The sequence below is a fragment of the Mycteria americana genome, chromosome 1, assembly GCF_035582795.1.
Source record: "Mycteria americana isolate JAX WOST 10 ecotype Jacksonville Zoo and Gardens chromosome 1, USCA_MyAme_1.0, whole genome shotgun sequence".
NCBI lineage: Eukaryota > Metazoa > Chordata > Aves > Ciconiiformes > Ciconiidae > Mycteria > Mycteria americana.
In genome coordinates this window covers 121,516,250-121,540,170 of record NC_134365.1, presented here as the reverse complement: position 1 = coordinate 121,540,170, position 23,921 = coordinate 121,516,250, and the positions used below count along the sequence as shown (strand labels likewise).

Below are 23,921 nucleotides of genomic sequence, written 5' to 3'. Positions count from 1 at the left end.
TTCAGTGTCTGGGAACATTCAATTTACTAACAGAGAAGTGGGCCTTTTTGTCTGTGAAATTTTGTTCTTTAGTCTCTTCTGACTACATCTGCTCTTGCAGCTCTCTTTTGGCATACTTCACAAATAGCGTTTTCCACCTATCTTGAGAAAATCTCCTTCCAAATAGTGAAAATGGCAAAACAGAAAAGGTTCAATTCTGAACGCATTTTTTGTAAAATACTGGGGTGCAAAGAAAGAGGAAGGAAGACATGTCAAAACTATCATCTAAAAACTGCACCGCTTGCTTGAAGATTTTGGCCTGGTGAATCTGTTTCTTTATAAGGTGCTTTGTTTAAAAGAAGCTAGTGTGCTCTAATCAGACAACTGCACAGTGAGATCAAAGGACAGGAACAATTAGTCAATATTGAGGATCACCAAGTACAAAACATATACATGCAGAGATCTTCACAAAGTAGTCTAAATTGAAGTACACAAGACTCCTTTATATTTTTTCAGTTATTTATTTATCAGAATCATCTTAATGCTAGAATCAAAGTTTTCCTTCAACATTTCAACATGCCAATTCTGAAAAACTGAACTTTGGAGACAACTCCAGAGATGTGAATTCTTAAAGGGCTTAAAAGAAACTCTAGTTTTTGTACACCACCTTCTGAGACTAAGCACCAGAAATATGCTTAAACTATATGCTATGGATACATCATTTTACTCAGGTAAGTCTTCAAGAATTACTCAGCACTGTAAAATGATTACTTAATTTTACAGCAGAAAGTTTTAGAAATGTATAACTTAAGAAACAAGAGTAAATCAATTAATAGATTACTGCTTTTTTACAGTCTTTAAGTCTACACATAGCCCACTTAAAGCATCATCTTAACATAAAAATATGGAACACTACCTAAAACAAAGTTGTAAATGAAAGTATGATGGATATCCGTTGCTTTTCACAGATATTTTGATAAACTTTAGTAAGTGAAACATTTCAAAGGGCAAACTCACCCTTTCATTCCAAGCTAGCACAAAGCCTCCATATTACTGGAAGGTACAAAACTTGGTAAACATATTTGTTTCCTTTTTTTTTTTTTTTTCATTTTTTAATAAGCTGATTAATACATGTAAACCAGTATTCCATACCTACATGAAGATATCACCAGTTTTATATTCAATCCAACTCACAGAGAAGGATCTGATCTACTTCACAGAGAAGTATCTGATCTACTTCTGAGAGACATTACTAGCAAGTCAGAATTCATATTAATATGACAGGTGAAATCATATATACTTTTACTAATATATAAGAACTTGCAGTCTCAGTTCAAGCCATCTAGGCATATTCAGTGACCTTGGAGGAGCATGAAGATGGATGAAGAGTCCTGCTACAGATATGCTAGCGTTTAAAAAAGAATCCATCAAAATACGGTTGCATTCATCCCACTTCTTGGGCTTCTATAATTGTTGCTGTCTGTATAGGGATCTTCATGTATTGCCAGAAATGGTTATTTATTCCTCTGGAATGGTGACAAAGGCCTGAGGAACTGTGGACTATAATCACAGTATTACAATGCTTCTTCTCTATTCACATGCCTTACTGCCTACATAACCAGGTAAAACGTTGCTTGTCTCCACAAACCAGGTAAGAATGAAATCAACTTCACCCACCTTTGCAAACACGGATCTTCTACTTCATTTCCTGGCAGAGCACTTCTATCAATCCTTCTACATTACATTTCAGAGGTAGTGCAAACAAGTGGCAAGTTCACTCCAAGATACTGACCTCAAATAGGCAAGATGCACGAATATGAAAATTCTCTGTGATGTTAGTAAAGACACTGAGACAAGGTAACAGTGTTGGGTGGTGTACCAAACTTTAGGTTGGATTCTCTGTTCACACATAAAGTGGGTTCAATAAGACAATGAAATAGAAGTCAGGAGTATGCAAAAAAGAAACCAGTTAGAAGAACCAGAACTAACCAGTACAAATAGAACTTAATACTATGCTTGTATCCTAAGTTTTTTAGGGGACTCTTAATAACCAATTTGTTAGGAAAACACAGGCACCAATAGATTTCCATGGGGGAGGAGGAAATCAAGAACAAATCTTTTTTCTATGTCTGGGACAAAACTGCTGCCACCTGTTCCACCTTTATAGCAAATAACGTTCAACAGCTGTCTCTATCTGCAATATACTAAAATCTAGATCTTCAAAGGTATTTAGGTACTTAACTCAGCAAAATGTCAACAGGAGTTAGATGTAAGTATCAATGAAGTGCTGGGCCTCAGAAACAAGGCTTCAGAATATCACTTCGGTTGATCAATCTATGTTGTGCTGCTTATTACCCACTGTTGCCAGGATAACTGAAAGGTCAAAACTGCAAATTTGATGTCTCACCACCACTCATAAAAACAAATTATTGTTTCTTGCTCTCTAATCTAATCATTGTCCATAGCAGCTTATCAACAAATACGTATTTTTGAGAAGAGTGTCAAGATGAAAATCTGAGAACTGAAACATTCTCAGTTTTACGACATTTTCCAAGCTTAATTATGTTCCTTAGTACAGAAGGTTTTAACTAGACCCACTTAGAACTGCATCTAGTGACATAAAACAGCAGACAAGTATGTCCTTAAGTTGTCTTATGGAAATATCCAAGCTAATAAGCATGGATAGTTGATTGCATATTAAGACATGGAAACTATTGTAAAACCTGGTGAGAGGAACACTTAGTCCCCTACGAATAACTAGGCAAAAAACCTCCGTCATCAGCCCTTAGCATATCATATGTTGTTTTGACAAGCTCGCAATATACTGGCTTGGCATACCAGTTAGGCATCAAGCTAACAGAACATGTGGTCACCACTGTCTGGAATAGCATTTAATATAAAACATAGTAAAAAAGCATAGATCAAGGGATGAACTGAACTGAATAGGAAACAGCAGGCTGACTAGAAAGAGAGAAATAACAGTTTTGAAGTCATAATGTCCAATTTCAGCAAGATTTATGAACAGTATTTGCCTAGTTCTCGCACCCCACCTACCTGATAAAGTATTATCAACAGAATTCCTACCAAGAACTATTAAGTACTCAGGACTGGCTGTTCAGAGAGCCATCCTATGGCCTCTCTCTCTGTATCTTAAAACCTAACCCCAAAAGAATGTAACTGTTCAGGGATGGAGGAAGAACTCATTTACATCTGACTGCATGATTTATAAAATAGGATGCCTCCTACAAACATTTATTCCCCTGCTTATGGATTCTACATAGGATATGCTAAGGAACTAGAGTGGTGCATGTTTAACTTGAGCCACTGTTAAGCTTGTTTAGTGCTAGGGCTGATCAAAACTGATGAATTTAGGGTATTCTGTCTCCAGAGATAGCAAATCCAAATAAAGCTATTGATGTGTGCAGTGAAAAACTTGCACCCTAGGATGTACCAGGAATGCAAGACTTCAGATGTGATTCTTAGAAAGCTGTAACGGGCAAGCTCCTGAACTAGAGTCGCCTGCTGCTGAGTTCAAGGGAAGAAGCTTCCTCTAGATATAAACCAGTGGTCTTCCCTCAAGAAGCATAGGGCTAAGATTCACTTCCAAGCCCATCCTCGCTCCTAACTTCACTCAAAAACCTCCCAACCCAGGCAAACAGTATCATTCCGTGAACTCAGTTTGCTACTAAAAGCACACAAAACAGGACAAAAAAAGCTGTCTGCTATACCATATGATGCATAAGACAGGAATGCTCACACTAGCAAACACCTGAGCCAGTAAGTCAACATGATATAGCACAATGCCGAGACTATATTAGCAGCTCTAAATGCAGTCTAGCCATCCTATTACTGTGTTACCCAAGAGAACCTTTACTTCTCATTCACAGACTGAACGCTCTGACACCACAGGGGCTTCTTCATTACAGCTGCTCATCTGACGACTTTAAGGGCTATAAGAAAGACTCTCTATTTTTAGTGTTATGTTCATTGTAGACCTCGGGCATTCTCAGTGGACTGACCAATAATTCTGTAAATGTATAATAGTTTTAATAACAGTTAAGATTCAAATTCAGATTAAGAATTACAATTTTTTTGTTCAAAATGAAATTTTTCTCAAGTCTAAGTGAGTCTTTGCTCTTAGAAATCTGTAACAGAAATAAATTTCAGCCTCGCAATATAGCTGCTGGAGCTCTACTGTTCATTAAAAAGAAATGTCCTCATCACTTAATACTTTACTGAAAGTTACCTCAAAAAACATTTTTAAAAGAGGACCACATAAATCAGGATACAAAATGAACAGAAATTACTTTTCCAAAATATTTAAACTATAGATGCGTATCTTTACGATACTTCTATTTCAGGCATTATGCAGCAATGTAATGCTTTTGAAAGTGTAAAGCTCCTCTGAATCTCCTGTTTCGATGGTCCCCTGAGCTGACAACATCTCAACTCTGCCAACACAGAAGAGGGAGACTTGGCTGCAGTGGCTGGAGCTCTGCATCCCCCCCCCCATCCCTGCCCTCCTGAAGAAACAAGCTGCTGTTGACTACTGCCACCCAATGCCCCTGTGAGCACCACTGAGCATTCTTATGAACAGCCCAAGGAAGAATATTTTCACTACTTTTGCTGCAAAACACAAATGAAACTTCCAGACATGAAAAAAAACCTAGACAACTACTAACAGGGCTTTCTACAGGAATTCATACCTATCTCTCTTAAGAGGAAGAAAGTTACTCTCTCTTAAGAGGAAGCAAATTAAATAAAAACAGCGGCCTCTACGATTTTCTGGTTTAGATGCTTCAGTCTGTTCCTGAGTAAGAAAAGTAGCATTCTCCACTCGGCTATACTTCCATGCCAAAACCCTGGAACAGGATTTTTGTCATTTGTTTCCTCTTAGATGAGGACTGAGGCTGAAAACTTGGAGGAGGGGGGGAAAAAAAAAAATCCCTTTTCTTTTAAATAGGCAACTTCTTTTTAAATATGGATGCATTAATCTAACTTTAGCTGTCCAGGTTTTCACATTTCTGATCTCAAATACAGAAAGTAGAGCATTAATCTAGTCTCTTGACTTCAAGGTTATCATTCATTGAGGTCAATGACTCCATCTCTCAAAAGCAGAACTTCCACTTTCAATATGATAACTGTTGCCCTTCAGTAAGCAACTGTGTTCAACTCATTCCTGACTGCTTTCTCACAACTGCTGACAAAAAACTAACAGCCAGAAAGACAGCACCAACAACTCCTGCAAAGGGAGTTATCTATGTAAAAATAGTGGTTAACCCTAAAAGCATTCTTATTCATGCAAAGTGCTCATTAGCTATCTATATTTAAAACTTCCACTACTAATGAGCAACCCGATCTCATGTTATTTTCTTGGTATCTTCTGTTTATGTTAAACTTCTGTTTATCTGCCCAGACAAGACCTGAATATCCAACACAAACTGCCTGTAACAACACAGTCAAATATGTGAACAAGTTACTGACGGACAGAATCAGTCTAATTGGAATGAAAGTCACCAACCAGAAACAAAACCGGAACCAGCCCACACGGTACTTCAGTATGGAATTAGCACATGGGCCAAACGTTTGCTCCTTTACAACCCAGTTCTGGTTTTATGCCAACAACATACATCTCACAAAAGACACTCCAGGTATGCAATTGCTTAAGTGGAACCATAGATATTACAGTCATCATTTCCACAAGAAGATACAGGTAAGTGATAAAAAGGTGATGCCCTGGTAAGTTTCTGGAATTCCCTGGTGAAACTTAAAGTAGCTCTCGACAAACTAGTTCAAAGGCGTATCAGCAGATCTGGTATAACGTAATACAGATAAACTTCAAAATACAGAACAGCAATATCAGACAGAGTTTTCTCTGACTACAGAGTAACAGTGGGGTTTTTTTGCTTTGGTTTGTTTTTTTACTACTGACACATATAAAAACATTCTTCAAAATAGCTACAGGCTCAATGAAATCAGTAGCTAAATATTAGGAATATGAGATGTGAGAGACATGGCCCAATTCTAAATTTTCATTCTACTCTTACATAAAACTAACACTTGGACACTTGCAAGACTATAAACTCAACCGATCCAAGAACTTCCCAGAAATCTTTAGTCTGCATTTGTTATATTTTAATAAGCAATGCAGCTTGGGGGCGGGGGAGGAAGGCAAGTATCTATGCAAGTACTTACTATTTCATTGTTCTTGCGCTGTTCTTATTGAGTAGTATTGGAATGGCTTCGTTTTTCTTTTCCAAACATGAACAATATTTTTTTAAAGTTAAGAGCAATGTGATCACTTCCAATGTTTTATCAAACTTGAATATACCATTTTCACATTTTATATCACTTGTGTGGTTCTCAACACCTCTGGTGCATTCAATATATTTTCATGATGAAGAGAAGAACTCAATATAACTATTATTTTGATCTGCTTTCCACATTCAAATCTACCCATGAACATGTGAATGTGTTAAAAAAATAAAGTTAATACATGATAAATTCTACCGCACAATTAAAGATTAAATAACCACCCTACACTTCTTTTTAATGATTTTACATGATCAAACCTCTGGATCAGTTTATACAGGCATAAGTATTAGACAAAAATACTATAATATTTATATACCATATATGTCTATTTAAGACAGTTACCCAGTTTCCATGCTGCCCTGAGTATGCAGAAATGTCCCAAATAATGTTGTTCAATGGTCTTGTGGGAGATACAAATCAGGAAGAGATATCTGTTGTGTTTTAATATAAAGTGCATCATCATCAAAAAGCAGTTCAGAACATGCAGACTCTTTTTCCTTCCCTTCTGCTTTCAAGAACAATACTTCAACAATAACTGTTACCAGTTAATCTCCTCTGAGAGGATCAGCATGTGGTGTTAAGGAATGGATCCTTCTGGAACTTGTACTTTTGGTTTAGTACATCTATACTGGTCCCTTATACTCTCAACTGAGATATGAGTACTTTTCTTACAAAGGTTAAGAAAAGACAAGAAGCTTTAAGCTCTTCAAAAGCTTAAAGACCAGACAACTAATTATTTTTAGTTACATATTCCTAGGCTGCAGCTAACTAGAAAAATCAAAGCCAAAACCAGAAAGTTTTTTGTAATAAAACCAATCCATTTTTATAAGGTAGCCTCCACAAAGAGGAGGAGAAAAAGTAGCAACCAACCACACAGTTATACTCTGCTAACAGGTGCAGGACAAGATGTACCAATCACTTTGAAAACAAACTTTTAAACACAAGATGAAGCCTTGCTTGTAAGTACACAGTACAATCCTAAATTTGATGCTGCTATACCATAAAAAGTAGACACTTGCTAGTATGATTATCAGCATAACAACTACAACTATAATGGTAGTAACAGCATAGGAACTTAATGGTTCCTTCCTTTCACAAAATGTCCTGGAGAGACTGACTTTCAAAGTCAAAGAAGTAAAAAAAGAAAAATTCACATTCTGAAAATATTTTACCACAAACCACATTTTAAGGCATTAACTTCATTATCAGAACATGCGTTTGTAATACACAAGCATGTCTGAAATATAAATTTAGCTTTTCCTATAATGAGCTGAACCCCCAGCTTTGCTTTTTGCAGAGTGTTTCACAGAAAAGCAGTATAGGTCCTATAAAATTTACAAGTTAACAAGATTGACAAAAAGCAATTACTGAAAACCTTTCAGTCCTCCAAACAGTACCTTAAAGTGCCTTTCTCTATATGTGTCCTACATATCATAGGTGCTAAGAACAGGGCAAAAAGAGAAGTCAGACATGCTGCAAATTTGTTATCCTGGTTAGTCAAATTGGAAAATAAGATTCAGTATCACCACTTCTTCATATTTTCACTTCTGTTTTAAACCAATGGACCTTAATAGATGTCTGTGTTTTCAGCTTAAGTGGCGATCTAAAATTCAAGTATTCCAAGATAGAAAAAGTGAAAAAAATCCTCTTCCTCAAGAGGATTGTTTCCCCCAGTTATGGTGTGGTTAATTTTAGGGTTTTAGAGTATGCCAGTTTCCAGTGAAATGAAGTGATGCCCATTATAACAAAGAATTTATTTACCCTATAGAATCTTTCATCCTTTAGCCAAAGGTAGCTTAGGCATTACCAGGCACCTCTGATCAATCACCTCAGACCAGTCACCCTCAGAAGCCAAGCCTTGTTGAAAATGCAGAACAACCATCCTCAGTAACCACAAAACCTTTCAATTTCTGGCCTGAGCTCTCAACCAGCTACTTTGAACTTGAGAAAGATATCAGCAGAGTCATCATATGACTCTTGCTGTTGCTGCATTACAAAATAATTACAGTACATTTTTTCGTTTTAAGGAATGCAAATCATGTTTATTCTCAGAACCTCAGTATACTAGTATTTGCTCTCCTAATAAACAGAAAACTGCAAATAAATTTTACTTGTCTAACTTCCAACTTGTATGACACGTCAGAAGCCTGAAAGTCTTTGTCAAGGTACCACTGTTTTTCACTCTGTATTTATTGTGGGACTTCTAAATAAAGAATTTGGGCTTTACAAGATAGAGTTACTACTTAAAATTCAAAAATCTTGTATACATTTCTGTTCTTTAAGCTTGTAATTCTACAAGCTCAACCATCATCAGAAATGCTGACCAAAACCGAGAGTGCTTAAATTTTAAATGTTATCAATTGCAATGACTGCCTACTAGACAGAGCTCCACAAATTTGACGGGACATCGAAAGATTCAATTTTGAGACTTCAAATGCTATTTCTCTAAATGTATAGATTTAAAACAAATGAAATACCCCTTCGGAATATTTTTTCTTTCTCCTCTTCTTTGCCCCACCTAATTTTAGAATTTTTTAGACCCAGTTTTACTTGAGCTATCAACATACAACTTACAAACATTCAACTGAAATGAACGCATGTTTAGTTTTCACAGAATGAAATATCCACTTAGGGCATCTTGGCCTTAATCCAACATACTCCATGTAAATATACCCTCTAAAGCTGTTTATGCATGAACAGCTGATGCAACTGAAAACTGTCAATCAGGAGATGATCTGCATGCATAGGTAAATCTATCTAGCTTTTTTTCCAGCCCCAAGGATTCATGGGTTTTAAAGCTGAACAAGCAAATGGAATATGTGTCTCGCATGTACTTCGCTGTTACAGGCCTCAAAATGTAAATCACAGAACTGCTCATTGCTTAAATAAGGGCATTTGGGTATAAAGGACTACACCAACCCTCCTGTACAACCTAAATTTTATTCTACTTCTGCTGATCATGATTTTTCATGTCAAAATATTAACCATATTTCCAGCAAAACAGTATCACTAAAAATAAGCTATTTAATCTGCAAATACACTTGACACTCGCAGTATTTTGATTAGCAAAAAATGGAAGAACATCCTAAAACATTAGTTTTAAGAACAGCTAGTGACTTTCAAAGATGTTCAAAGATCCTATCCTCAGTTCTTGAAAAATCTTACAGTAACTGGACATAAGCATGTGATAAGGCATAATGAACTCTTAGCTATTAATTTGTTATGCTCTTTTGCAGATGGATCCATAACATTTCTTTAAAAGAAGGTTAATGAACGATTGAAATAGTGTGTCACTAAACAGGTGACATACATCTGTGGGCAAGTGGGGGGCATTAAAAGGGGGTAATAACAAACAAGAGAAGACTAAAAGCAGTACATTTAGTTAGCATCTTTAAAAGCAAACCCTTTTTGCATAAAACTTTGGAAACAATATTTCCATTCAGGGAAACCACTTTCTTCTTGGAGAGTTGCAAAAGAGTTTCAAAGAGCAAAGAAAGATTTCAAAATTCCACAGGTTCTTAAATATTCTACTAAAGTTGGAATGATATAATTTTGGGGGTACAGAGAATGGAATAGAAACAAAAAGTAGATCAGGAACATCAAAGATTTTCCCTTCTAAAAGCCCTCGAAATTAAGATCACCTGTATGCATCGTCTTCTTTCAAGTCTCATATCATCCTGCGGGGGTGTGGGGGACAGGGGGAGTCCAGCAGCAAACAACACTGCAAAATGAAGAAAAAAAGAAGTAAATGTAAATACAAACTAATAAGATACCTAAAAAAATGTAAAACTCCATTCTACTAGATCCACATAGTGCTTAGTTCAACCCTAGCTCTCAGGTATAACCACAGAGCTAAACCAAGGAAGTTCCAACAGAAAATGAAGGTTTCCAACAGTAGAAGTAGAGACAGACATTACAAAGACTATCTTTCACTGACATCTATTGTTAAAAAAAATTACCTAAGTGTCAAAATTTCAGGGATTAACTTAAATTTCAACTGGTCATTGAACAGTTCTGAAAATTAAAGTAATCCAAAAAAAGCTCTTCTCAAACCTGCAAAAGTGAAATTATTGAGTTGCCCATCTTTGCAAAGCCCTTAAATATGTGGATTTTTACAGAAACTCAGGACAATATTTATAAAACACGACTGAACTTCTATGGGATTTTACCAAATCAACAAACTATAGAACTATAAGTGCACATAAATCCATAAATGTACAAGTCCATTGTTTCCTTATATCTCACATGAAATTGAATTAGGTTCACCTTACAGCAAATTAAAATATGCTCAGAAAAATAAAATTATAACTTTCTACAAGACAAAGGGATACAAAGACATGAGTTGCTGGGAAGCAATCTCTCACAAAAGTTAAAAAGAACAGTGGGATTATGCAAAAAAAAAAAAAAAACAAAAAACCCAAACCTAAAAAAAACAACCCACACCCAAAACACAACACCCAACAACTAACAAATCCCTGGTCAAAGTATTTTTCAAGTAGTTGCCTTTTACTTGTTCTCCAATGAAATATCATTGGTAGTCTACAACCTATGTAAATATCAAAACCATTTACAAATTACTGAGAATTTTAGAGAACCTCTGCAAATTACCAAACAGCTCCAAGTGAAAAGTATAGATTATTACTATTTAAACACCTTCTGATATATGTAACTTCAAGAAAGTGTGTCTAGCCTAAAATGCACTTAGATAGTGCAATTTGAGCAGAAAACGTTGCAGTTCATTCATTCATCAACAATGACTGTTTAAGCACTGCATATACCCTAAGCCCAGATAGCTTTTCTGCCACCACACTGGCTTCTTCCTTGTGCCACGGAAATGTCACACACACACAAGAGGGTGGCAGGAAGACAACGAAGAATTACTTCTGTGATACATATAGGAGTATATGTTGCAGTGGTTCTACTGTTGTTTTACGAGCAGGTGAATTCATGCTGTCATGCCTCCAAAAGATGGAGGGATCAAACAAAAAATGGACATCCTACATCATGAATCAATAGCCTTAGTTTTCCACTACTGAACTTCCACAGAGACCTAGAATGTCACTGCCACATCCACAGTAGCCATGACCTTGGCAAGGCTGATGAGTACTGCCTAAGGCTACACAAGATCCTACAAACTCTGCACTCTCGTGCCTAAATCACTTCAATTTGGGTAAAAGATTCAGTCTGGTACGTATTGTAGGTGCATAAGTCGCAGAGACACAGTGTCTTGCACTGAGCTTAGTCCCACTAAACTCAGCAGAGGCAGTCACTTGTGTTCAAGAAGAAGAAAAAAGGAAGGAAGAACAAACTCTTCTCTTCTTTACACTAAACAGTCCCTGGATTTAAACAAACAACAGAAGCCCTGGAGTACCAGGTACGTCCAGCCTACATGGGTACCTTAAGGCTACAGAGCTATAGTCCCATTATTGAAAGCTCTCTCTGGCCAAGATACTGCAATTTAAAAAAAAAAAAAAAAAAAAAAGTATCTATGGACACTAAGATTATAGAAAGCCTTTTCCAGTAGTAGCTGCAAGGACTGAAGACATCACTCTCTTGTCTTTACCACCTTGTAGCTCAAATTCAGCAAGGATCACCTCTCATTTTCATCAGCACAAGGCCACTTTCAATACTAAGCCAGCCTAGTTCAGACTATCAACAAACATAGTTTGAGCAAAGCTAGCTGATTTTCAGCCAAAACAGATTGTAGAGTGTTCATACATTGTCTTCTGCCAGTTCTACAATGGGAATGGTAATCTCCAAAAGCAGCACATTAGCACATCTCCAGCGCTTTACAACAGCCTAATGCATCAAACTGACTGCAACGCTAGCAACATACAGCACCGTTGTGGGCAACAGCCTGCCAACTCTATTCCAAACCATAAGAAGATGAAATCAGTTGATAAGAACATACTATCTAATAAACACAGAGACTACCAAGTTACAGCTACAGAACTTGAAATCACAGAGCTGATTTTGTAAAAGCAGTAAAGAAACTTCATATATACGGGAAGCTATGCTTTTTGCTGACTGGAAATTAATCTAGAATATTTTCAGATCACTTATAATACTAACCCTGAAAAAGTATTTATCTTGCAAAGAATTCACAAAGGTATAAGAAAGGAGAAACCAAACTGGAAAGGTAACAGACCTGAATTATTTTAGAAGTTGACGTTAGAGCTACCAACAAGAAGGAAGAGTTGCTGATCTAACTATAAAGTCATAAACAGTTTATTAACAGGGAATCAATACATCCACCCACTTTATAGCTAACCAGCAAAACATATCCATCACAAACCAATGTGTTTCTCCAGTCTCCTTACAACTCTCCAACAATTACCACATTCTGAAGAACTGCACAGCTACCGTGGAACTAAGAGCCAGAGTGGAAAGACAGGTGTCTTTTGTAGCACTGTATTCTAAGAAGGGATCCACAACATAAAAAGTAATTTTAAAAAATTATCAGAGAACAAAAACAATCAGTTACTGTGATGGTAACAGTATCACAAACACACAATGTAAAAGGGTAACCTTTTAAAACTTTTTTTTTTTTTTTTAAATAGATACAACCAAAGCACACGTAATAGCTGCACGGGTAACATAATAAACAGGGTAACTGAGTGTCTTCTGTTGTGCCTCTGCACTGCCAAGTTCTTAAAACCAAAAGGCCTTTTTAAACAGCCTGTACAAGGGCTTCCTGGTTTAGATAATAAATTGGTGATAAGAGGAGGCAAGAACAAATCCCACTCATCACACAGTCTGTAAGATCATTACTAGAAGAATCCCCTTCGTAATAATAATTACTGGGCTTCAAGAACCCAGTTTGATCTACTTACTGGTATAGAAGAGAAGTGAATTGGAAATAGAGGAGTAGAGCAAAGAAGAGACAACAAGAAAGGTGTTGAAAGGCAAGTTATTGGAAGTGGTATAGAAAACAAAAGAATAAAAGCTGAAGTCTTTCATTTAAACAAAGAGAACAGTTCTTAGAAATCAACTGTGTATGAAGCTACCATGCTAAAACTTTACTTCATGCTTTTATTTCCTATTTTAATTACTGTTGCTTTCTACTCTTCATCTTTCCTACCCACACAATGCTCCTCTGATCTCCTCAAAACAGAGATAATGGGATTACCTATCCAAAGCCACTCCACATTCATGAATAATTTCAAGTGTAGAGTTCAGCTTTACTACAAAATGTTTAGTTAAATAAGCCAAAGATGCTGAGCACATTTTATCCCAGGTTATACTCTTTACATATTATACATACATACTTTACATATTATAAAGATGGTGACTATGAAAAACATAAAGCTTTCATGTGTGTCTGACTTTTCCTTACACCATAAGCCTAGTCTGCCTGTTAGCCTCTTTGAGGACTAAGGTTTTATTCCACTGTATTCCTTAAGAGCATCCACTCCTTCCTTCAAAACACTCACTACCCAACTTATGTCAATAGGTTCACTATAAATCACAGTTGGTTTCAGAGCAATCACACTTCTAAAAACCTGAAAGTTAAAGTGCAAAAACCATTACTAACATCTCTCTGAAGAATTTTCATCATCCTCCCCCATTTCTCTTTTTTGTGTTTGCCTGGCTATCTATCAGATTGTGCGTTTTTGCAAATGGGGACAATTTTATTACATATGAGTACAGTAGGAAGCCAGTTCAGCTGAACTAGATGCAGCAGAGCAGTAAGACTAATTTTTTTTCAAACTATATTATTTCATAAACTTAAGAATGTACATAAGTCATATAATACATTGCATATTTAGTTTATATAATAGATATTAATTTAAAGCATTTAGAGTTAAAAGATTCTATCCAATGCAAGTTTGCAAAGTGTTAAAGGCAACTATCATAAACACTTTTAAAGAAAGGCCACATTTTCACTACAATTTTACTTTAATTTTAAGCACATATGAAGAATTCTTTCCATGACAAAGTTAAATAAGAGTTTTCAGAATATCAACAGTAGCACACGCAAGAGAATTAAAAGAAAAGTCTGCTGGGCGGGGTTTTACTTTTTACATTTTACTTATTAAAACACTTTGTATATAGATTTATTTTTCTTATTCAGTATCACTATATTATAAGATTCAATATGGCACCTGTAGTAAAAAATTGAAAGATTTTGCAAACTAATAACAACAAAGTTCTGGAAGCTTTTCCTCTGTGAGAAGGTTATTTTGTAATTTCTAAAGTCATACTCATGAAGTACCAGAGAAATCTCTGCATATCTCATGACTACACACACTGTTGTCAGAGATGAACATAATTCAGGTCACTGACCTTCAGTAAATGCAGGCAGGCCTGTTGCTAGCAACATAAAATGTAAATACTTAGTTAGAAGCAAAAAAATTTATTTTACTAGAAAAATTATCCTGACATATACACCATTAAATTGATATTATTAACATACTAGAATATAATGGATCTAGACATATATAAATCTACACAATAGCAATTTCTTAAGCTGTTGTTACTCTGCATCTCAACAGCCTACTCTTGAAACCACACACAATCAATGATGTTGCTTGACATAAGGCATACAGGGCAAAAGATTCACCAAATACACCAGATTTACTGTATTATTTAAAATCATGCATAATAAAATGTGAAGTACAACCAATACTACTGGAATTTAAAATAAATAAATCAATCTCATAGGGTACTAGCAATTGTTAACTTCCAGGACTAGTTCCCAGAGAGACACAATTGAGGAATTCCAAAGCCATTGTTCTTACAGCATCTAGCAAATACAGTGCCTTTTGTTACTAGGTAAAATCCCATGTGTTTAGATGTACAAATTAACATACATCTGAAAATCAGTAAATACGTGTGTGTGTGTTTGGTTTTGTTCTACTTAGGACCAACAGATGTGATGTTTTATATAAGAATAATTCACAAGAAAAGAAAAAAAAAAAGTCAGACTACTACATATATCCGATGTACAAGCAGAACTCAGTACAACATCTCAGGTTCACCCACAAAATCACATACATAAAATTAAAAGCAGATATGGTTTCAGCATGAAAACTCAATATATCCCTCCACTATTACAGACACCTGCATGTTTCTACACCTGACAGCCAATATACTAAGCAAAATACAAGTAATTCATGATCAGCATCACATTTAGGGTGTTCCCAAAGAAGTCATAGATCCCTGTCTCCAGGTTTAAGTGTTTTGGTATTACAGAAAACCTATTAGCTGAATGTTTTCACTGAAATAGTCAGCAACTACATTAAGACTATCTTTAGGTTTTAAATTCCATAATTTAATAAGAAAAAACAACATAACTCTCTTCAGTTTAGTTTGCGTATTCAACAGAACTATGAGCACAGTCACCTTCATATGTCAGTTTACCCCATGCTTAAGAAAGGGAATGTTAAAATTTTGGGAAGCGGGCGTTTTTGTACATGACTCGTTTTCAAGTTAGGGTGAAAAGACAACAGCTACCAAAACTGAGTTTATACTAGACTTCACCAATACACCATCTATCCTAAGAGCCTGTATTATGCTTTGTACTCCCAATGAGTTTTAAATGCACACTGCTAAACTAGAAGACTATGCTAGTTTCTAGATCAATATTTGTGAGATGCTTATGAAACAACTGCATCTAAAACAAAACACACTCTATCATCATTTTTCTTGTACACTGTAAAATTATTTTCAGTGTTCCAAAAAGCACTAGTTCCTCTAAAAAGAATATATCGTGAATGACTAGTTTCACTCTTATGCTAAATTTACAACATGTGATGTAAGAACCCATCCTTTAAGTGCGAAAGCATGTACAAACAGCTTTACTGAAATCACAAAGTTTCTCATCCAAATTCAAACCTGGCAAAGGCAGAACTACAGTTGCAGTTGAGCAAGAATTTCTTTTCAGCAGCAGTACTGCTTAAGCAGCCTGTATCCTTTCTACTACTACCTGCTTGGCTGAGACAGTGCTACTATTACAGGGTCCCTCTGCATTGGGGAAGTGACCCAGGTGGAAAAACAGTGAGAAGAAGAAAAAAAAAAAAAAGACCGCTATTTTTTATCCCATATCAGTTCTCTAATCTGGTCCACTACAGATGCACAGCAGCCTATCAGCAGAAACAAACAGCTGGGACAAAAAGGGGCTTCTTTGGCCAGTATTGATGTTTATGAAGTTTATGAAATAATATAGTTTGAAACACTAAATATCAAAGTGCACCTAATTTTATCATAGAAGGATCTACAATGGTGTCACACCACTATTAATTCAGTAAGACTTCAGAGTGCAATTTGAATCTCTGAAATATCCAATTTATAACAAACGATTTTTTAAACCTATCCTTTCTATAAAAAGAAATGCATAACTTCTAAAAAGTGTACTGCTTTCCTTGTATATGAAGGAACTGAACAGTGTAAAACTTATACTTGACCCATACAGCCAGACAACTTGGGATTTGTTTTTTAAATATTTATTTGTTCATGTGAACCCCAGAATAAAGCCTACAGTTTTAGGAAGAATTAAACTGACGGGGGGGGGGGGGGGGGGGGGGGGGGGAGAAAAAAAACCCACACTAATGCTAATATAAAAGTTCAAATACTTCAGATTGTTTAGATAATTTGCATATGCTTCTTTTCTTACTCATTGACTAAAAATACTAATTTTAGAAGGACAAACTTAAAATATTTTTCAGTATACTGACCATATAAGGAACCACAAACTAAAGGGGGGAGCAGTTATTTTTTTCCACCCATGTAACACTGTCAAGCAAAACAGATGTGGTTAGGTTTTAACTGTTTTGAAACGGCAAAGTCACGCCTCTGTATTTATATTACCCTCCCTCATCCAAAAGAAGGAAAGAGATGCTACAGCAGGAGTTGCCCATCTCCTGCAGTATCAGCTAAAACACTCACAACTGTTGGATGGCACTGAACTCTTATAACCAAGCACTTCCTTCTGTACTGTTTAATGGCCTCACTAGGTATAAATGCGATTACTAAGGAGTCCCATTTACATGATCCTTGAAAATAATTCCACCTCATATTCACATAAGCATGAAGACAACAGAATTCCAGGAAAGGGAAGCATATTTATGAAATCCAGATATTTTTTAATTATTTCTATGTCCTCTTACAAAAACAGATGTATGCAACAAACTAATTCTTTTTCATGTTAACACACACGCCCTACCTATGACTTCCCTAAAAGGTGACATTGGATAAGCAACTATGTAATTTTTTTTTTAAGAGACAGAGCCATTTTAGTTAGTATGTTAAACATGAACTAAACAGTAGCATGCAAATAAAATCGTATTTCAAGTAGAATATCCATGAGGGCTGTAAACTAGTTTATCCAGAGTAATTTGCTCTCACAGTTCTGAAATACTTTTCAGAGCTAAGATTTTTCTATAGATGTCCTCAAAAAGATTGATCATTTCATTTACAAAAACTGTTTCTGTTCCTTGTGGTTGGGAAAAGAACTTTAAAAATGCAAAGGAAAACATATGCCACTATATATTTGCATTCATCAGTTTAGAACTTTAGACCTAAAAAGTCTCAAGAGAGTACACCTTCTAACTTCTCCCTCATTTTTTTCAGCCATAAAGCAAGCAAGCAAACAAACAAAGAATTAAAGGTAGGCCTAAAATTGCCACAGAAAGTGGCCAAACATCACTCAATTTACAGGTCTTTACTACAATCTTGATATTACCACAGCTTACTATTCTTCCAATTTAGCGGTCACTAACTACTACTTCAATTCTTTGTTGTACCCGTTATTTGCAAAACAGACTCTCTACTTCTCAGAGACCTGGCAAGAGAGGGTACTCAGATGCAACTACTTCAACTTTTTAATCCTAGATTACAGTTGGGACAGAACTTGCAGTGCTCTCCAGACAATCAATGCATACTGAAGTGATTTTACCTCTCAAAAATTGCAAGAGCTCAGACCCACATTATACATACACATACATACACACACGCCACATATATAAGGGAGGTAAGGGAGGTTGTTCTTCCTTGCAAATGCAGACTATTTTAACTGCAATGCCTTTATACTGATGAAAACATAAAATCTTACTTTTCAACAGGCGAAGACAACGGTTTCTGTCCAAAAGTTTGCTAAAAGAGCTATTTAAAAAAAAAAAAAAAAAGGAAGAGGAATTCCAAGAAATGGAAGAAAATAAAATGGGCATCTGAATGGTATAGTATTTTCAGAGCTACCAGTGTTTTAAACAAAATATTATGACACATTCAAGAGACTTCAGCTTTCTAAGTGACCCATCCTCATCAAATTCAGGTGTTACTGGGTTTTACATCATTACTGTTTCCTTGTTTTAACTGTTTGTTTTTTCTTTTCCCCTTTTAATTCTGCCCTGAAGCATGACAAATTCCGTATCATGCTGCAATGTACATGTAACAGGAACCAAAAATTACTAAACTCACAGGTTATCATCATGTTTCAGTAAACATTACTGTAATAGAATTGATCAAAAACAGAGAAAATGTAAAATCTTACTCAGACCACAACAAACTCCATTCCAAAAATACTTTATATACTTCTACAGATTCCTGGGAAATGATCTGTAGAGCTGCTATCATATGTCTAAATGAAATAAGACTACTTCTTCATTTTTACTTTGGCAGCAGATAGTTCCAATGTTACTTTCAAAGACTATCTAAAGGTACATATTTCAAGTATATTTATAACAACCTAGATGTTCATTGCCCTGATACAGTAGTACCTTTAATCTTGAAGGCTTCCAAAATATTTTAATACATGGAGATATGGACACCTATAGTCTTCCAAATTAAAAAACAAAACAACCAACCACACACAACTGTAAACTGCTGGCTAGCTCTGTAAACAGATGGTGCTTATTTATAAGACTTTGGGTAAGTGGTTTGTTTCAGCCATACATTGGTTTGTGTGCCCTTTTAAATACTTTCTAACCTTTTCAAACACACCATGGACTAACTGCTGTTTAATTGATTCCCATATGACACCTCCCATTGACACCTGCAATGCCACACCATCTACCTTTGCTTTCATTATTCAGGAGATTTAGACTGGATAGGCGTACACATAGCTAGGTAATCTCTGGTCATATGTTAACCATATGCCTGGGTCTTAAACCAGACTTCACCTCATAAATCCCCATACCTCTGCCAAAGCAGGTATACTGATATGAAAAGTGATAATGGAGAAGTACTGCTGATAACTTTACCATGATAAATCAGATTTAACTGCCCAAGCTTCAGTTTAGGCTGAAAAACTGAAGCTTGTCTACTTCCACCTTGTATCCAAAGAAACTAATGAAAATATTTAGTTCCCAAACATCAGAATTTTCCTTAACGCATCTATTCCTTCACCCACTTAGATGGGTTTTTCTGGGGACACTTGTTCAGAGATGTTTCTGAGCCACTGCATCTAAAAGGAGCAGAAAAAGGAAGGAATTTCTTCAGTTACAAATACATACACTTTTATCATCCTAGAAATCCTGCAGAACTCAATGTAAACCTTCTCTAAAAAAAAAAAAATCTCTAGCCCTTAAAAATCAATCAATGAGCTAGCCAAGTCATAAGTCTTTCCAATAAGACTTCAGCCACAACATCATTCTGATGGTAAACTCACCACTCACTAGGAAAAAATATTAAAATTACTATATTTAGAGTGCAATCATTTAAGAAGCCTGACATGGACGATGGCCTCAGCTCTAAGCTTTCTCCTTTTTTTTCTTTCTCTCTGGGAAATAGACAACACACAGTCTGTCTCATCATCAGGTGATAATTTTTATGCAGGACAAGTTCACAGGCTTCACATTTATATTAAAATAGTCAAACTCAGTACTTCAGAAATAGGGTCACACTGCCTCTCCAGAAAGGCAAAAGGAAGAGACTGATTTAGCAGGTTGACAGCAGCAACCAAAGCCGTTTTGGCTCACAAATGGCTATTCCTAAAACTAACTCTAAGCACATCCTTCGAAGTGGAAGGATATCCTTTTTCTCTGTTTGCAGAACTCAAAGTCCCAGCGCATTATTTATCTTCTTCTACATATCCTAAGCATAATACTAAAATGGAACATGGAATAGCCATGCAAGTGTAGTAAATGGGGACATAACCACAACTTAAGTTTGCTTACAGAGCTCAGATTTGCCTTTTAATTAGATCTATCAATGTTAGAAGGCACTTGAAGGAAATTTTAGGATTTTTTCTAGGAATTTAGGATACGACGAAGTAACTGGGACCCTAAGCTCAGAGATGGGAAAGAGAAGTTAAAAGTTGTTTAAAGAAAAAGAGGAGGAAGCCCTTATTTCCAAAACTACATATACCACAACTACTCTTCCAGCTCTTTTTAACTTGGAAACCAAAAACCAAGCTCCAGCTTTCACCAGACATGTCAGTACAGAAACACCATGTTTAAAAATCTTGTTCAACATGCTTTCAAATAGCAGTTCATATGAAGTTCAATACCTTTGAAAACTGACAGTGGTCAAGTTCAGGCTCCATGACAACCAGATGCATTCAAAATTGATGGTGAATAAACTGAGTTACTTCATTAAAATATGAATTCTCAGGCTGCAGTTCCCCAAAAGCCAAAGCTGATTTAGATTTGGCTGCTGTGTTCCCACCCGCACCCCTTCTTGCCCTTAACCACTCAGCGCAGGCCCATCTCTTGCACGTCTGGCACCTGCCCCAGTCTTGCTGAGTCAGTTCTGTAATTTAGCATGATGTAAAAATATTCACCTTTTTTGATCAGTTTTCTGCTGACTCTGCACAGTTCCAGAGCCCGAGTCTGACTTTCAGCTTAAAAATCCACACGGTAAACAAGAACCTAATTGTTCTTTTTAGCGTGCACATACAGCTAACACATTTATATTCTGCATAATACTACTCAATCGCAGAGAACTTTATTTGCATTTTTGTGCAGTCTTTGATGTTCTGGACCTTTGAAACTGACAGTTCGTAGGTCAGGGCCAGGAGTCCAAACACTTACTGATACTGGAAGTGAGGCAGCCATGCTCTAGGACCGTGCTGGGGAAAATAAACAGGGCATTCTGCTCATGGAGGGAGAACCTCATTGCATTAGGCGTTGTGTGACACAATAAAATGGTGATCCTCGCCTAAAAAGCTCACTATCTAAACAGACCACGTTTGTCCACAAAAAGACAAAAGTAGAGAGCTCACAAACTTTAGCTATCTATAGTAAGGTTTGCTGTATAGGCTAATAGTACAAGAGAAGTAAAGAGCAACCTGGCTAAAGTATTTCCAATAGTTCTTGCCAAACTGCCACGGAGCACCTTGAAGATCACAGCTAACATCTTGTTTGATATCAATAGTCATAGACCCCACCTTTACTTCAAGGACACAAGTGAAATGTTTACAGGCTTTTCTACATATACATTGTGTCTGTCATAATAGTTTACGTAAACAAATTTGAAGAAATTTAATCAGGCATGCCAACTACAAACTTCTGTGATGTTGGAAAGCAAAATGAACAAAAAAAGACTTTTCACCACAGTAAAATCCAGCATCCTTACCATTCAGCTCTCAATGTTCCAGCCTAAGTATATACAGAGACTTCCACGATATGCTTCAAGTCCTAACTCAGGCTCAGGTTGACCAATGTAACAGTAGGAGAGAAATCTGAATTCTAAAGCAAAAACAATTCTATTTTGGATTACTACAGCAATCACATAGGGAACATTATTTCTGTTATCTTAGGAGATCTCAATTTAGAGGAGCTAAGGAAATGCACTGTCTTCAAAATTCAAGACACCTCTAGCATAAGCACAATACCATCTATTTCTTATGAATTGCACTTACTACATACTCTCAAATACATTTAAAAAAATATCATGGAGTATTTGTATTTCAACATATGAATTAACAAATGCAAAGATACACAATTTATCAGATTAAGTCCTTCAGAAAATTAACTAATTTCACTATTAAAAAAATTAGTGTTAAAGGCCCTTAACAAATAACTGAAGAATGAGTAGAATACAATCCCACTGATACCAAGTGTTCTATGTTCCATCTATACTCTCCCACACTCTCTCCACTTTATCTGCATATCATTCCTAACTTGGTGGTTGTGCTACATTTCCATAATTCACATAATATCTTTCCACTGAGAAAATAAAACATTATCCAGGAGCCATGTCCTGTAAAATGAGTAAGCACTGATTAAATCCCAGAAAGTTTCTTCTTCCTCTTCCCTAAAGGTAAGCACCCTAATCACTGGATTGGAGAGTCATGTTTCCTTTTCTCTCCTTCTGCCCCATGATTCTTTGGCTCTTTTTTTGTACAATAGTACAGATTACATGGAACTCAAGGACACTTGCCAAGAACATTTGAAAAGCCAGGTGGTCTAGGTATTCTCATTGGAATTGAACAACGGGAGTTCGGGGTCCCTCCGTCTGAGGAAAACACTAAATTGCCAGGAAGGGCAGCAGTCACCCTCCATCCTTCCTGACTCTCAGGTGCACAGTTATGCCCCCTTTCTTGGAAAGCTTCAGCATTCACACTGAATAGATGGTAAAACAAATCAACTTAACAACCCAGTTAAAAACTGTTCACGTCTTTGTCAGGTTCATTTCCTGCCAGTTTAGTAAACTGAACTGGCTCAGCAAATGGTAAGAAAAGGCTTTTTGCACCAAAAAAAGATGCTAGCTCAGTTTATGCCACATAACGTAACTTCCCACCAAGCCTATGCCTTCACAAGCTGACCAAACTCAGGGTTACTACTTATAAGAAAAGAGCAAGTCACAGACGAGGCTTATCTTCCTGGCAGTCTTCCACCTCATGATGAAACAGTTTTGGTAGCTAAATTGGCAGTAAAGTTTTTACCTTTACTTACATCATTAGGTTTTTGTGCTTAGCTTCTTAAGCTGGCCCAATGTGGAAAAGTAAGCAAAAAATGCCAACGAAGAGAACTTGCAAGTATGCTTAACCAAGAGACAAAGTGGACAGAGACAATCTCTTGTGATCCAATTTAGGCTGCTGTCAAACAGCCATGTCATATTCCCCTGCAACATCCAGGCACCAAAGAGGTAGGGGTTGCAATGATGAGGGCTACAAGTCCATCTGTGGCCTTAGCTTAATTCCTCTCTGGCTCGTAAACCATCTTTGAAGGAGGAAACTACTGTAACTCTTGTATCATGCTCATGAGGTAATCTCCAATGCATATAACATCACAAGGCACTCCAAAACTGTGGCAAAGAAAAGTCTCCAAAGTAGATCAACAAAAAATGCACAAATGGGTTTTCCCCTTCTTTGTTCCTTCAATGTAGTAAATAAATACATGAATAAAGATTCCACATTTTCCTCACATCATTCACTCCAGAACTATAGCCCTAACATTTCTCAGCATATAGATCACTGTCAGCTCCAAAAATTTTTAACAAAATATGAATCATCCTAACATAGTATTTTTTAACTTAACATAATTCAACATGGTTTTAAGTTCCATCTGTAGTTCATTTACCATGGCCTTATTCCCCTGTTAAGGAACCAGTGACCTAGAAAACTCTCATTGAAGGAGGAGATAAATTAACAAACTTAAGTAAATTTTCATATAACCTAGTGATGAAGTCAAAACACCTTATTTTTCAGATTTAAAACTCTGACGGCTTGTTTTATTATCTTGTTA

The 23,921-nt window shown here is 36.3% G+C and overlaps 1 protein-coding gene across 1 annotated transcript in view; it reads right to left on the bottom strand.

Moving 5' to 3' along the window:
* Positions 1-23,921, bottom strand: part of DYRK1A (dual specificity tyrosine phosphorylation regulated kinase 1A) — an 86,296-nt gene that overhangs the window by 47,524 nt on the left and 14,851 nt on the right. The window contains exon 2 of the mRNA XM_075518588.1: positions 9,936-10,015. Coding sequence (XP_075374703.1) covers positions 9,936-9,945 — 10 coding nt within the window. The 5' untranslated portion in view covers positions 9,946-10,015. The remainder of the gene's footprint in view (positions 1-9,935; positions 10,016-23,921) is intronic.